This window comes from Erpetoichthys calabaricus, chromosome 11 (assembly GCF_900747795.2).
Source record: "Erpetoichthys calabaricus chromosome 11, fErpCal1.3, whole genome shotgun sequence".
Lineage (NCBI taxonomy): Eukaryota > Metazoa > Chordata > Cladistia > Polypteriformes > Polypteridae > Erpetoichthys > Erpetoichthys calabaricus.
In genome coordinates, this window is record NC_041404.2 from 41,833,717 (window position 1) to 41,851,377 (window position 17,661).

General features: G+C 37.0%; 1 protein-coding gene across 1 annotated transcript in view; it reads left to right on the forward strand.

Moving 5' to 3' along the window:
• The window catches only part of LOC127529640 (protein diaphanous homolog 1), a 57,689-nt gene that overhangs the window by 640 nt on the left and 39,388 nt on the right, over positions 1-17,661 (forward strand). The window contains exons 2-6 of the mRNA XM_051933857.1: positions 1,998-2,092; positions 6,498-6,599; positions 8,845-9,084; positions 13,009-13,138; positions 13,335-13,459. Coding sequence (XP_051789817.1) covers positions 1,998-2,092; positions 6,498-6,599; positions 8,845-9,084; positions 13,009-13,138; positions 13,335-13,459 — 692 coding nt within the window. The remainder of the gene's footprint in view (positions 1-1,997; positions 2,093-6,497; positions 6,600-8,844; positions 9,085-13,008; positions 13,139-13,334; positions 13,460-17,661) is intronic.

Genomic DNA, 17,661 nt, shown 5'->3' on the forward strand with positions numbered 1-17,661 from the left:
ATTGGTGGTATGTTACTGTATGTGTTTTTCCACTTCTTTTCTGCAACATGTTATTTAATTCCACATTGTTGTAGAGCGTTTTGAATAAGATTCGTATTCTTTTCCAACTGAAGAGTAGACATTTAGCTGACTGTTACTAAGAGTAAACCAGTGAGATTTAGGGGAAAAAGAGAAACACAATGGAGTGGCTCCTTTTTGATGACATGGTAAGGTTTTCACAATATTTAAAAAAAAAAACAAAACATCTCCAGCGATTTTCAGCTGCAGCCTTTATTTACATAATCTTAATGACTCGGGGCAGTCGGTGGCACACTGCCATGAAGCTGATCGCCTAATGTGGTATACCCTGCAACTCCATCTAGTTTGTGACTCACTCTGATCTTTAGTCATAGGGATGGGCTCTGTGTGCATGACACCAATGGATGCTCATCCAGAAGTACAATGAATTGAATATAATTATTATGAAAAAGGAACAGATGTTTTGAACCTCACTAACAGAAGAAATGCTGTCTTTTTGATGTCTCGTTTTTTACATATTAAACAGAATGGGGGGGGCGGGGGAGTCAGCAGCTGAACTCACTGTACCTGTTAATCCTTCTACAGGTTCCATCAGGCAGCAAGTTTTTGGAAGTGACAGAAAGGGTCAAGCGCGTCTATGCTAGAATGTCAGCAAAGTAGACATGGACAGATATTTTAAGTATTTTAAAATAACAAGATCAACAACTGCGGTTGGCAAATCTGCCATGCCTCACAACTAGAAATCATGTAATGTGACATTGAATTTTAGTTTCTCGTTTTTATTGAGTACAATATGACAGCGTTTTTTTAAATACGGCATTTAATACCTATACCTGCTTAATCAAGCTCCATTTGTTAGGGTTTCAGAGATGGCAGCATTGGTTGCAAGGAGGGAATCAAGCTTTGCAGTCCATCACAGGGCCTTCTTGCATACCCACATGTATATGGAGCTCATTTTCCAATGCTCACTCTATATACACATTTTTACATAGTATTTAATGACCCTTTTTACAAAGAAAAATGAATGAAATACAAAAATTATATATTAAACAATTTTACTGTACTATACATTGCTTTCTGAATACCACAAAACTTGTTTCTAAAAGCATATGTCCTCATTTAATAAAAAAAATATTTAATAATGAAAGTTAAAAGTAAAAGTGCTTTATTAGTTGTTAATTTCCTGTTAGTGAAATTAAACATGTACACCATATCAAGTAGTCCTAAGATAGCAAATGGTACAGGTGAATTCATTGCAATACCAGAGTGTATCCAGAGAAATGTGTTTAATTTAATAACATGAAGAGTTTTATTTTTATAGCAATTTTTAGGTACAGCATTTTGCACTTTCAAACTAACTAACAAAGCAACACTTAAGTTTTCCATCACCATTCCTTCCACTTTCAGGTGCAAAGCCTGACTAGTCTCAACATAAATATCACCCATTATTCATTCACTGTATGTAATAATGTTGCCATTGTGTTACTTTTACACTAAGAAAGCTGCATGGATATTATTATTATTATTCTTTAAATTAAAATCTTGTTTTGTTCGATCACAAAATCATTTTGATTCCATCAAAAATTCAGTAACTATCATTGTCATTTAATTATTTAGCCCTCCTGACTGTTCCAACAACAATTAATTCTAAATAGACCATGAATAAACCTCAGACAAGTAGTATTTTCTGTTGAGGAACCTAACTATATTTACACTAAATTTTCAACTTTTTAGAAAAAATGTTATATATTAATCTCCTCTGTTCTTTTCTGTTTGTGAAGTAACATAGCACATCTCTAATATAAATATTAACTGGAACAATTTTTTTTGATAGCAGGGTTTTGTATGGGGTGTGATTGTCTTTTACAGTGTACCCAAATTTTCATTGTATAATTTTTATAACATTTTGCATATAATGGCAAAGCATAATGGAATGTAATCATTGTAAATTTGTCCTTGTCTTTTTGCTTCTTATTTAGCTATTTTCCTGGGGTCTTTCCGATTACCTTACAAAGAAATAAAGAACGTTATCCTTGAAGTAAATGAAAGTGTTCTCACAGAGTCAATGCTACAGGTATTTTTTCTATTTATATTTTTAAATGAACGACTGTCGTGTCAATCCTTATAGTATATAACATTACCTTTCTCAGGTTTCAGATAGATGGTAGTAAATCATTTAGAATTGTACATTCTAGCTTATGTTATTTTTTTTGGCTTTACTTAAGATTTGATAGATAGATAGATAGATAGATAGATAGATAGATAGATAGATAGATAGATAGATAGATAGATAGATAGATAGATAGATAGATAGATAGATAGATAGATAGATTCATTCATTCATTCATTCATTCATTCATTCATTCATTCATACATACATACATACATACATACATACATACTTTATTAATCCCAATGGGAAATTCACATACTCCAGCAGCAGCATACTGATACAAAAAAACAATATTAAATTAAAGAGTAATAAAAATGTAGGTAAAAACAGACAATAAATTTGAATAATGTTAACGTTTACACCCCACCCCCCCGCAGGTGGAATTGAAGAGTCGCATAGTTTGGGGGAGGAACAATCTCATCAGTCTGTCAGTGGAGCAGGAAAGTGACAGCAGTCTGTCGCTGAAGCTGCTCCTTTGTCTGGAGATGACACTGTTTAGTGGATGCAGTGGATTCTCCATAATTGATAGGAACCTGCTGAGCGCCCGTCGCTCTGCCACGGATGTCAAACTGTCCAGCTCAATGCCTACAATAGAGCCTGTCTTCCTCACCAGTTTATGCAGGCGTGAGGCGTCCTTCTTCTTTATGCTGCCTCCCCGGCACACCACTACGTAGAAGAGGGCATTCGCCACAACCGTCGTATTGCAGATGTTGAAGGACGCCAGTCTTCTAAGGAAGTATAGCCGGCTCTTTCCTGTCTTGCACAGAGAATCAGTATTGGCAGTCCAGTCCAATTTATCATCCAGCTGCACTCCCAGGTATTTATAGGTCTGTACCCTCTGCACACAGTACCTCTGATGATCATGGGGTCCAGGAGGGGCCTGGGCCTCCTAAAATCCACCACCAGCTCTTTAGTTTTGCTGCTGTTCAGGTGTAAGTGGTTTGAGTCGCACCATTTAACAAAGTCCTTGATGAGGTTCCTATACTCCTCCTCCTGCCCACTCCTGATGCAGCCCATGATAGCAGTGTCGTCAGCGAACTTTTGCATGTGGCAGGGCTCAGAGTTATATTGGAAGTCCGATGTATATAGGCTGAACAGGACTGGAGAAAGTACAGTCCCCTGCGGCGCTCCTGTGTTGCTGACTACAATGTCAGACCTGCAGTTCCTGAGACACACTTACTGAGGTCTGTTTGTAAGATAGTCCACGATCCATGCCACTAGGTATGAATCTACTCCCATCTCTGTCAGCTTGTCCCTAAGGAGCAGAGGTTGGATGGTGTTGAAGGCGCTAGAGAAGTCTAGAAACATAATTCTTACAACACCACTGCCTCTGTCCAAGTGGGAGAATGATCGGTGTAGCATATAGATGATGGCATCCTCCGCTCCCACCTTCTCCTGGTATGCGAACTGCAGAGGGTCGAGGGTGTGGCGTACCTGTGGCCTCAGGTGGTGAAGCAGTAGCCACTCCATGGTCTTCATCACATGTGATGTCAGAGCAACAGACCGGAAGTCGTTCAGCTCACTAGATAGATAGGTAGAGGACGTGATACCTTTGGGACTGGGCTGATACAAGATGTTTTCCAAAGCCTCGGGACTCTCCCCTGTTCCAGGCTCAGGTTAAAGATGCGCTGTAGAGTTCTCCCCAGCTCCAACGCACAGGCCTTCAGCAGTCGTGGCGATACTCCATCTGGACCCGCTGCTTTGCTGGTACGAAGTCTCCTCAGCTCTTTGCTCACCTGTGCTGCTGTAATTGTAGGTGGGGATGTCTTTCCTATGCTGGTATCAGCAGAAGGATGGGTGGAAGGTGTAGTACTCCGAGTACTCCTTCATTTGTTATGGTATATTTTAGAATATTACATAATTATCATGAAGAGACTCTAAATGACTTAGTTTGGGATTTAATCTGTAATACAGGGTATGCATTTTTGGTGCCGCAGTGTTTTTACTTTTCAGTTTTTTATTCTGCCATTTATCATTTGAACTAATGAACTAATAGTCTTTAGGGGTAACTATTATAGCCTCATGTCAATTGTATGTCGTCCCTGTGAGAAAATGTGATAGTTGATACTGTTCTGTGCATTGGTTTATCATCTGTCTATATATATTTTAAACAGTAGTATCCATATTACTAACCGAGAATGGTAAACCGGATGGCATGGACACAGGTACACGGCGATGGGACCATGAGACGTACTGCGCAGGCGCGTACAGCTCAACTAGCGGAAATAGCAAATAAAACAACCGCCATATTGTGAGTGGCACTACTGCGGAGTGAAGTTAGGAATAATGTGCTGCTTGGGATTGTACAAACCGCTGAACGCTTTACACCAAATTCAAACACAATACAGCTCAACGATTCACACACGAGCCCACCTGGATAAGATCAATGAACGCAGGCGCCTACAACGCGCGTCAGAAACTGCGGAAGCAAAGCAGGGACGGGTTAAGACACTATGGGGTCCGCAAAGGTCCACAAAGATAGTACGGAATATATAAGAGCACACCGATCAGAAAAAAAATCAATCGTGTAAAAGCACATAGTACACACAAATCATGTGCTCTCAGCGCATAGAAAGCGTATAAGGATAATACGGAGAATAGAGATCCAAAGGCATTGGAGAGAAAAAAAGGCAGATAAGAGATTATGAAAGCAGTGGAATTCGAAAGGCTCAAACAAACGATGGCGCGATACACATGCAGACAAAGGTACAGAATATGAAAGCAGTAAAATTCGAAAGTATTGTAGCGTCCCACCCAGGTTGAGGGCTTTTTGGTTTTAAGTGCATCCACTATTAATGAACATTCATTAGGATTAATGAATATCATTTGCTGTCATTGTCATTCTCTTAACTTCCCTGAAGAAACAACTGGCAATACAACTAATGAGTTTACACATTGTTGTCAACGGGGTCAGGTTAGACTGCCTCCTTTAGATGAATATCCTGAATATCTATGGATGTTTCTAACTAACAATGTACCCGAAAGTAAAAACATTATGGACTGCATTAGATCCTACAATAGTTCATTTGCTTTTACATCTACCGGGGTAAATATCAGGCTACCAGCTGGCAATGGCCCATACTGCTTTCGCGTATGTGGACAAATATTACATCAGATTGGAACAGTGCAACCTGAGCCAAATCACGAACGCAAATATGCACAGATCTACGTGTTAGATCCAGATGACGCAATCTATCAACGATTTTACTACAAATGTTGTGTATAAAGAAGTATTCAGATCCTTCTAATGTGCCATGCTATGGGTTCTTTACTTCCTTTGTTCGTCATCTACACCTTTACACTCCAATATATCTCATACATTCATCAATGTATTTCAGGTTACCCAACCCCGGGGGTAGGCTAGCGAAGCGAGCAGGGGGCGGAGCCCCCTTGTAATGTTATATTTGCACTTTTGATAGCTGTAATGAGCAGATATACTCTGCATGGCCATATGTACATCTTTGGTATGTGAAGTTAAAAATAGAGATCCTATAGGAAAAAAAAACAAAATCATGCAGATACAAAGAGAATGTGTAAACCGCACGTAGAAAGGTACCCAAGCCATGATTTTGACAGTCAATGTATGATGCAGCAGTAATAACAACTGTACTACATTTTCACTCTGTACGTCATTACACTTGTCTTTAGTTTAATATGCGCTGTGGGAGCATCCTGTTTATAGAGGTAACGTCTGGCTTGCTTGTGCCAGTAGTTTAATTGAATTAAATTATTTAATTGAGGCATTTCTTTTGAACCTTAAAGTTTACCACATTTGAGTCTAGTAAATTCAAAAAGATACCCTCTTAATGGCAATGATCATCTGACTCTTTGACTAATTAGTGCCTTTTTTTTTCTTCTTGTTTTCTTCCCTCCCATATTCTTAAAAATGGCTGTATGGCCAATTGCATTATTATATTTGGTGATTACACCACCATTATAGTATGTGAAGTGTAAAGTAATAAACAGAAATGTAAAATTTTATATTTATAAAGGGCAAAAGTCAGATACTTAATATTATCATGGATTTTACATTGCTATAAACACACTGCAAGCAGTGCACCTCATTTTATGTATGTATTTGTGGAGTCTTAATTCTGGAGTGGTGCTACTTTAAGTTATTTAATGCACTTTTTAGTGCACATACTGAATTTTGGTCTTTTGTGCAGATTAGAGTGCAAAAATGTAGACATTCATGAGTGAATTAATGTTCAAAGGAATTATAAAGTTATTTGTGAGACCACTGCGACAAGGGGATTTGTTTTCAATGCTAAGACTTTTTTATTTTTATTTGTTTGTCTCTATGTAGAATTTGGTAAAGCAGCTTCCTGAAGATTCTCAATTGAGTGTTTTGGGTGAACTAAAAGATGAATATGATGATTTGGCCGAACCTGAGCAGTTTGGAGTTGTGGTAAGTTCAGCCTCTATTACAAGAATAATTTAAGTGTTCTTCACATTAGGACACACATCTAGTTAATACCTTCTTAATCAAACTGTACAACCATTTTGAAACGCAACTTAATTCATTTATCTGGGGTTGGCTGTCTGTCCTGGCAGGTACGGGTGCAAGGAAGGAACCAGCACTGCATGGTGTACAAATACAAATCTGTGTAATTGCATGCTTGTACACAAACATCTCATCCATATTGTTACAATTTAAAGTTATTAAACAATGATTTTAGAAAAAAAAGCTAAAAAAAAAAAAAAAATTATTGTAAATTGTTATTTTTACTCTAAGCTGGACAGGCTTGTTAGCTATTACTGAGAAAGTTATAAAATAAAATTTATTTTGCAGATTTTTAGAGTGATTTACATTTTACAAAAATTAGAAACACTGTATATGTTTATATTTTAAAGCAATTTTAACATTGAATATTAGGTAGTTTTTTAATGACCCTTGGAATATTAGGTCAGTTAACTGGAAACCATCTCATTTTCAGATTTACCATTTTCTAGGGACAAGTAGGAACAGCATAATTTAGACATGAGAAATTATATTGTCATTATGTTAGTAATTAATTTTAGTTGTGGATTTTAATTATAGAGTTAGTTGGTAATAGCTAGCTAAAAACTTGTCTATAGAAGTACACATCTCAAGAGAAATAAGAATGAACATCCAAGTTCTCCACAGTTTTCAAATATTTTTGTAAAGCATGAAATAGCACTGATACTGTAATTAACCTAATGTAATGTTAATTAAACTGATATTGTTATTTCCAGCATTCCGTCATTTATATTAAACACAATAGTTAATATATCAAGCACAGCATTTCAGTGATCAAGGTTATGAATTGTCCAAATGATCTAAAGAATATAACCTAATTTGAAACATTAGGTGGTTATGTTAAGACTTACTTGTGCTTGGTTATCTCGGGAAGTGGCAAACTCGTCTTTATAATGCAACTAATGAATGTTGCTACAGATTTACTTCAGATCTGTACCATAACAGTTTGTCTCTCTGTGTACAAGAAATTGCAACCATACTTTTGATTCTTCATGCAGCAAGAGAATGAGCTAAAACAGATTGCCAGGAAGTACATTCATCAGAAGTGATAGGTCGAGGCATAAAGTCTTTTCCAAGTCAGTCTATATCCAGCTGAGCATGCATGGTGGAAAAACAGACTAAAGTCACAACCTTAACTAAAAATTAAAGTATTTCAAAAGAGCAAATTATGTAATCGAGTTTGATGGTACTTTAATATTATTCAAGCTGATTTCTCTTACTATTTTTTTTTCTGGAAATGGGTGATGAAACATTAAAGTATCATTGTACTGAAATGTTAATGCCTATATGTACTAGAATTTAATAGGACATCCTGTATTTTTGCCTCAGTCATGCATACTGCATTATTTTTGACTATAGCCCAACACTTTTGAGAACACTACATATGATAAAATTTACTTTAAATTTTAAAGCATTTTTGTTGGTTAAGGAGTCTATTGGAATGTGCACAGCTAAAACAGTTTGCCAGGAAGCTAAGAATACTGTAGCACACCACTGAAAACTCACAATTCATGAAACACGCTGAGTAATCCAGACTGTGTTGTGCATACAAGTCTATTCAGTGCAATCCGGTGTCTGTCAAAGGACACTTAAGGTACCCTGTATAGAAATAATTTCACATTTGTAAATAATAGATAGGCATTTGGCTTTTAATGCATTTAATATTTATGTTGCTTTTATACAAATAAGACACTTGGCAGCTAAATTACATTTTTTCTTAAAGAAGCAGGGTTTTGCTTCCTTGTCAAGCTCCTTGTTCTGTGCAGACAGTCTCTGGGCTTCTTGTATGTGAGAAATGACACTCACTTATACATTAATAAATACAAGGCATAGTTTCATTGGCTTTTTGTCCTAGTTTAAATAGTAAATTGTTCATAAATGGCAGAAGTCTCTTTTAATACTTTATCCAAAAATTTCTGCAACAAACACAAAATGGAAGACCTTTATAGAAAAGCTACAGTGTTGCCATGGTTTGTGTTTTCCTCTAGGCTATAATTTGTTTTTCTGTTTCTGAGGGTGTTATTTAGTTCTTTAAACATGCTGATTGAGTAAATACAACTATATAATCTTTTTATTATAAGCAAATCTAGGATTCATTCTGCAACTTTTCATTCTCATATTTTTGTGTATTCTGTTTAATTCTTGTTTACAGATTAGCACTGTTTCTAAACTGCGTCCACGTCTGAACTCCATCCTCTTCAAGTTGCAGTTTGAAGAGCAAGTAAATAATGTGAAGCCAGACATTGTTTCTGTGACAGCTGCATGTGAAGAACTCCACAACAGCAGCAACTTCTCCAAATTATTAGAACTAATCCTGCTGGTTGGAAACTACATGAACTCTGGATCGAGAAATGGTGCTGCCTTTGGCTTCAGTATCAGCTACCTCTGCAAAGTGAGCTATCTCTTCAGTGGGGGCGTCGTCCTCATTACATTCATTAGTTCATATATACTATTTATTTTGTAGTAGTAATTTTAGTAGTGTTGTGTGTACAAAGTAAAGTGAAACACTAAGTTGCCTATCCAGCATGCATACAACATATTGCCACTCTCCAGAACCACAATAAACAAGAATTTAGTATACATAGCTTCATTTTAATTAGTAGAAAACACAAATCCACTTATTTACTGTACTCCTTATTCATGCTTCTGTGCTCCCATTACCTGAAACCTTAAGGAAAAACCTCCAGTAACTTTTAATTGTTAAAAAGAGACATTTTCCTTAATAGCACAGACAGTAAATACAGGAAGAGACACCAAGTTGTAGATCATTTTTATTCTCATTTTATGATTTACATTAATTACTTTAATTATGCTTATATAAAATGTCACATTTATTTTTCAAGAAAGTATTCTTGACACAGGAAAAATAAATCCATATTAGCATATGTAATTGTTTGTGGTTCCATTATGCACATGGTACATACGTGTGATTAAAGGCAGTCTTTATCGTAATATGCTAATATGTTCTCCCCGTGTCTGCGTGGGTTTCCTCCGGGTGCTCCGGTTTCCTCCCACAGTCCAAAGACATGCAGGTTAGGTGGATTGGCGATGCTAAATTGGCCCTAGTGTGTGGGTGTGTTTGTGTGTGTCCTGCGGTGGGTTGGCACCCTGCCCGGGATTGGTTCCTGCCTTGTGCCCTGTGTTGGCTGGGATTGGCTCCAGCAGACCTCCGTGACCCTGTGTTCGGATTCAGCAGGTTGGAAAATGGGTGGATGGATGGATGCTAGAAAACATAAATTATACTGTAGTTAGCTTCAAGCCATGATGATAACTATAATTCTACAAAATAAAAATTGTTGTAGATTGGTTTTGTTAGTAAAGTAGGAGACATCCAGGAGGAGAGCAGAATGGCAGAAACTCTAAGCTGCACCGAGATTCTTTGAAAAGACAATATGCTATGAATGCTAGCTTATTTTTTCTGAGCTTGATGATTTTTTCTTTTGGACCTTTTATTTCATTATTTGGGTTGTGAACAATGTGAAAATTATTTCACTTGTTTTTTTTTTTGTTTTTTTTTTTACTTTAATTTAGTTTTGGGACTTATTTTATCTTTTTTTTTTTTATTTTCTGGAACAGCATTTTGTTTTTTATTGAGCACTATCTGTCTATTGCCATGATGTGCCATGTCTTTTGGGGGGAAGGGGGGAAGCCTCAGAAGTGATGTAGTTGGCGTAAGACTTTTTAGCCAACATTCTAACATTACATTCCATTAATCGAAACGATCTGCTTTCAACTTCTGTGCATGTGTTCTCTCAATTTCTGTACATGTGCAAAACTAGTAACTAAATGCACAGTTAACACAATTTCATGGCATAAAACAAAACTAGTAACTAAATGCACAGTTAACACAATTTCATGGCATAAAACTTCATCTTGTCACAACAGAATTACATCTTTCATTTTTTTTATCATTATCAAATCTGGAGTATTATCTAACATTTGCTAACAGTACAACGACATAATAATGTAGGATAAAATGTCAGAATACTGACATTAATACAATACAATACAGTTTATTTTTGTATAGCCCAAAATCACACAGGAAGTGCCGCAATGGGCCCTGCCTCTTGACGGCCCCCCCAGCCTTGACTCTCTAAGAAGACAAGGAAAAACTCCCAAAAAAACCTAGTAGGGAAAAATGGAAGAAACCTTGGGAAAGGCAGTTCAAAGAGAGACCCCTTTCCAGGTAGGTTGGGCGTGCAGTGGGTGTCAAAAGAAGGGGAGCAATACAATACAATACACAGAACAGAACAAATCCTCAATAAAAAAAAAAAAATTTTTTTAGAAGTACGGAGCAGAATTTAACAGTAGATGATATCACCTAATAAGATTTGGATAATTTTAGACTCCTGGAGACCTCATCCATCAAGTTGCCTCCCCCATTTGGCCATTCCACGGCTGAAACAGTGTTGGGCCAGCCAGTCCGATGAAAGGACCCCTCTTTCTCACGATTCCTGTGATCCTCCATCAGGGATGACTTTACCTTAGGCAGGCAAAACAACTTGGCAGGTGGGCCGTCGCACCAAGTGCTACATTTGAGTACAGAGAAGAGAAACAGAATAGGTGAGGGTTAGTATCCAATTCTAACTATCATGTTACTTATGTTTTAGTGCTAATGACTAACAACAGAGATGCAGTATGTACAGTTAATCAGCAGCTCTAGTCAGGATATGCTAAACTGAAGTAGTGAGTCTTCAGCCGGGATTTAAAAGCTGAGACCGAAGGGTCATCTCTTATAGTAGCAGACAGACCACTCCACAGTTTTTGGGCCCTGTAACTGAAAGCTCGACCTCCTCGTTCAAAATTTAACCTCCCAGCTACACATTTCTTTTACTGTCTTCAAATTAGAAATTTTGTTAAACAGAAATTGCCCGATTTCCCCCACCTTGCACCCTCCACAATGCTGGAAAAAATACTGCTCAATTCCGAGGAAACAAACACTATTTCCTTAATATATAAAATCTTATTAGAGTCCCTACCTTTCAAAGATCCAAGAGGACATTGGGAAGAAGATCTCTTAATCAATATATCAGAAAAGGAGTGGAAGGTAGCAAAGCAGAGAATTCACTCGAGTTCTATATGCGCAAAGCATAGAATTATTCAACTAAAAATTATATTTCGAGCTCATCTGTCTTGCTTAAAACTGTCCAAAATGTTTCCAGGCCAGGATCCAACCTGCGAGCGCTGCAACCAAGCTCCTGCCTCACTGGGTCACATGTTCTGGGCCTGCACCAAACTAACATCATTTTGGACAAAAATTTTTAAGTGCCTCTCAGACAGCCTTAGTATCACAATCCCTCCTAACCCACTAACAGCTGTGTTTGGTGTCCTTCCAGATGGACTGGAATTGGAGAAGGACAAGCAAACGGTGATTGCATTCACTACACTCTTGGCACGCAGACTTATTTTGTTAAATTGGAAGAATCCTAATTCTCCTCTTATAAGTCAGTGGGAAACCGATGTTTTATATTATTTGAAATTGGAAAAAATCAAATTTTCAGTTAGAGGATCTGTACAAAATTTTTTCAAAACATGGCAGGATTTAATCAATATTATTTTAGAATAAGAGAATTAACTATTATTGCATTTAACTCCCTTCTCCATCTCTTATTTATATAGATATTTACTTCTCCCCTTCTTTTGTCTAATGTTGCCTTATTAAAAAGCTTAAAGCAATTTTCCTTTAGCTAAGCTCTCCTTCTCAGGGGTGGGGTTTGATTTGTCTTCAAATTTGTTGGGTTATAAATTGATCTGTTTGTATGGAATGATTACAATGAAAATTAATAAAATAAAAATATTATAGTAGCAGGCAGACCATTCCACAGTTTAGGGGCCCTGTAACTAAAAGCTCGACCTCCCATTGTTATTTTATTAATCCTTGGAACCATAAGCAGACCAGCATCTTGAGATCTTAATGTGTGCTCTGGGTTGTAAGTCATGGTAAGTATTAATAGAAAGCCTTTTGTTCAGCTTTGTGGATAAATTTAACAAAGATGATTGGAAGCTGTGTCATCAGTTTAGCAAGAAAAACACAATGAGCCATAAGCAAACACCACAGGCAGTGAAGGCCTTTCTTGGCCAGTGTGAAATGTTTTACTTATTTATCCTCAATGGTATCAAACAGAGGATGTTAAAGAACAATTAAGTATCTTGATTTCACATGTTCCAAAGTCCCAGAGAACATATGAACCAGAATAGCAACAATGAAATAATCAGGGTCTTTTTATACTTAATGTGTAATTTGAATACCTTATGTATGTATTATGAAATATTTTGATTGTATCAGAGTTAATATTGTATTCCCATCTTTTTCCAGCTAAGAGATACAAAGTCCTCTGACCAGAAGATGACTCTTCTGCACTTTTTGGCTGAGATTTGTATGGAGCAGTACCCGGAAGTGATGCGCTTCATTGATGAACTGATCCATGTAGAAAAAGCCAGCCGAGGTATGATTAACTTTTTAAATGTATTTCAAAGTGTCCCTGTTTTTAATTTGTTTTTTGGTTGTACTTATATTAATGTGTAAAGGTAGCTTGGTGTCAGCATTGTATGTACAGAAGAGCTAAAGTATGTGAAACTCAAATGTTTTCCTAAGCTGCTGTTAATTTTTTTTTTCCTTTTTTTTCTTTTGTCCTTTATAAGTTTCTGCTGAAACACTGCAGAAGAACCTGGAGCAGATGTCTAAACAAATCACAGGGCTAGAGAAGGAACTTGAAGCATTCCCCCCTCCATCTGACGACAAAGACAAATTTGTGGAGAAAATGACAATATCCTTTTAGTGTTTTTATATTCAGACTTGACTCCATGGATACAAACTAACCAGTTTGTTCTGGCTTTAATATGAATTTGAAATGACAGGGAGAGGCAGTGTGCAGCTTGTGACTAAGACACTGGGCTTTAACTGAAAAGGTAACCAGTTCCATCACAACAACAACAACAACATTTATTTATATAGCACATTTTCATACAAAAAGTAGCTCAAAGTGCTTTACATAATGAAGAAAAGAAGAATAAAAGACAAATAAGAAATTAAAATAAGACAACCTTAGTTAACATAAAAAGGAGTAAGGTCCGATGGCCAGGGTGGACAGAAAAAACAAAAAAAAACTCCAGAAGGCTGGAGAAAAAAATAAAATCTGTAGGGGTTCCAGGCCACGAGACCGCCCAGTCCCCTTTGGGCATTCTACCTAACATAAATGAAATAGTCCTCTTTGTAGTTAGGGTTCTCACGGAGTCACTTGATGCTGATGGTTATACAGACTTCTGGCTTTTAATCCATCCATCATTGTTGGAACATCATGGTGCTTTGGGTAGATGGTGGTGGCACAAGCCACCACCAATAGGACACCGGAAAAGGAAACAGAAGAGAGAGTAGGGGTTAGTACAAATTTTGAATGAATAGTTATTATAATGAATTGGATATACAGAGTGTCAGGATTAAATTACAGTGAAGTTATGAGAAGGCCATGTTAAAGTAATGTGTTTTCAGTAGTTTTTTAAAGTGCTCCACTGTATTAGCCTGGCGAATTCCTACTGGCAGGCTATTCCAGATTTTAGGTGCATAACAGCAGAAGGCCGCCTCACCACTTCTTTTAAGTTTTGCTCTTGGAATTCTAAGGAGACACTCAGTTGAGGATCTGAGGTTGCGATTTGGAATATAAGGTGTCAGACATTCCGATATATAAGACGGGGCGAGATTATTTAAAGCTTTATAAACCATAAGCAGAATTTTAAAGTCAATTCTGAATGACACAGGTAACCAGTGTAGTGACATCAAAACTGGAGAAATGTGTTCGGATTTTCTTTTCCTGGTAAGGATTCTAGCAGCTGCATTCTGCACTAACTGCAAACGATTGATGTCTTTTTTGGGTAGTCCTGAGAGGAGTGCATTACAGTAATCTAGCCGACTAAAGACAAACGCATGAACTAATTTCTCTGCATCTTTCGATGATATAAGAGGTCTAACTTTTGCTATGTTCCTTAGGTGAAAAAATGCTGTCCTAGTGATTTTATTAATATGCGATTTAAAATTCAGATTACAATCAACGGTTACCCCTAAGCTTTTTACCTCCGATTTGACTTTTAATCCTAATGCATCCAGTTTATTTCTAATAGCCTCATTGTATCCATTATTGCCAATCACTAAGATTTCGGTTTTTTCTTTATTTAATTTGAGAAAGTTACTATTCATCCATTCTGAGATACAGGTTAGACATTGTGTTAGCGAATCAAGAGATTTGGGGTCATCAGGTGCTATTGATAAATACAGCTGTGTGTCATCAGCATAGCTGTGGTAGCTCACGTTATGTCCCGAGATAATCTGACCTAATGGAAGCATGTAGATTGAGAAGAGCAGCGGACCCAGGATAGAGCCTTGTGGAACACCATATAGAATATCATGTGTCTTTGAGTTATAATTACCACAACTAACAAAGAATTTTCTCCCTGCCAGGTAGGATTCAAACCAGTTTAAGACACTGCCAGAGAGGCCCACCCATTGACTAAGGCGATTCTTAAGAATATTATGATCAATAGTGTCAAATGCGGCACTCAAATCTAAGAGGATGAGAACAGATAAATGGCCTCTGTCTGCATTTACCCGCAAGTCATTTACTACTTTAACGAGTGCAGTTTCTGTGCTGTGATTTGTTCTAAAACCTGACTGAAATTTATCAAGAATAGCATGTTTATTGAGGTGCTCATTTAACTGCATAATGACTGCCTTCTCTAGAATTTTACTTAAGAAAGGCAGGTTAGAGATGGGTCTATAATTTTCAAGAGCAGAGGGGTCGAGATTATTTTTCTTAAGTAGGGGTTTAATTACCGCAGTCTTAAGACAGTCTGGGAAGACCCCCGTATCTAATGACGAATTTACTATGTCAAGAACATTATCAATAAGCACACCCGATAATTCTTTGAAAAAATTTGTTGGTATTGGGTCAAGGGCACAGGTGGATGGTTTCATTTGAGAAATTATTTTATGTAAATCAGGTAAATCTATCCTAGTGAAAGACTCTAATTTATTTATTATGGAGTACTGGGGTTTCGGGGGATCCTTAGTGTTGGGGAGATATACTATGTTATTTCTAATATCATTAATTTTTTGATTGAAAAATACAGCGATAGCCTCACAGGTTTTACTGGAAGTACTTAGGAGGCATTCCTTTGAGTTACCTGGGTTTAACAGATGATCAATTGTCGAAAATAAGACTCTGGGATTACTAGCATTGTTATTTATAATCTTAGAGAAATAGCAGCGCCTCTCAAGACGGACTGTGTTATTGTATTCTGTTATTTTAACTTTTAATATCTCATAGTCAATAGTTAGTTTAGTCTTCCTCCATTTACGCTCAGCTCTACGGCATGTTCTCTTTAAATCAGACACTCTTTGGGTCTTCCAAGGTATAACAATGCTAGAAGATTTTTTAACTGTCTTTTCAGGTGCAACTATGTCAACAGCAGCCCTCACTTTAGTATTAAATCTTTCCACCTTACTATTTACATTCTCCTCGCTATTATAGTTGGCACTATAAACGGACTGATTGGTTAGAATGTTTGTAAGTTTTAAAGTTGCTGATGAGTCAAAGAAGCGTTTTTTAACAATATGCTTCTCATGAGTGTTTTCTATCATTATTTCTATATTAAAAAGTAGAAGAAAATGGTCTGAAAGACCCGTATCAATGACCTGCTTTATATCAACTTTTAGTCCTTTAGTAATTACTAAGTCTAACGTATGACCTGCTTTATGTGTAGGCTGATTAACGAGCTGTCTCAAATCAAAAGAGTCCAGGAGGTTCATAAATTCTTTTACTTTTTGGTCACATTGATTATCTACATGAAAATTAAAGTCGCCGACTATTAAGAGTGCGTCATAGTTCGTAATTAAGATTGACATCAAGTCAGAGAATTCCTCAAAGAAAGACGCGTTGAATTTAGGAGGTCTATACACGGATAATATCACTATCTCTGATATAAAGTGTTACCCTTAGGAATGACCCTAAGTGATTCACTTAACCCAGGGGTAGGCAACATCGGTCCTGGTGAGCCGCAGTGGCTACAGGTTTTCATTCCAACCCAATTGCTTAATTAGAAACCAATCATTGCCAATCTCAGACCTTATTTAATTTTATGGCTTGTTAGTCTGTGTAATGTAAGGCTCTTATATCGTAGATTTTTTTCCTTTCCAAGGATATCATCCAAATGATATGAAGCCTAAAACAGATCATTTTCAGTCTGTCACATTTTTCTATTAAGTGTTTTATTAAATCAAACAGTGCATGATGAACACACACAGATGTAATTGGAAAAAAGCTAGCTGGAGAACTGCTGGCTGCTTTGTCTTTTACATCTTATTGCTAATAAGGAGCAATTAAAACACTGAATGCAGCAGTTTAAGATTGAAATAAGCAATTAAGGTTGGAGAACCTTAACAAGCGAGACCACTAAAATGAAGCATCAAAATGTCACTTAAGCAATATGTGCTTCATCAGCAGTAATTGAGTTCTCGTTAAGGAACTGGGTTGGAACAAAAACCTGCACATACTGCGGCTCACCAGGACCGACGTTGCCTACCCCTGACTTAACCAGACTGTCCTTCAGTATAACAAACATGTAAACAACATATTCTTGTGTTATCTTGTTGCATTAATAGTCAGTGTAACATAAAGTGTATTGTTAAATATGTAGATGACAGCTATTGGTTGAAAACTCTAGAATTACATTGCCATGTTATGCTTTGTTAGAGAAAGAAGAAATCAGTTGAAAATATTGGTTCAGAAAATAAACTGGTGGAAGAAGCAAAACTCTCTCTCTCTCAATACGTTATAGATGAAACGTTGACGACTAAGTGAAGAAGAAAGAGCAGTGCGGAGAAAAGAAACCCAAAACCGTTGGAGAGAAAAAAGTGCAAAAAAGAAAAAGAATAATCTAGGTGCAAATTCAGAAAATAAGAAAAGTAATAATCAGCCCG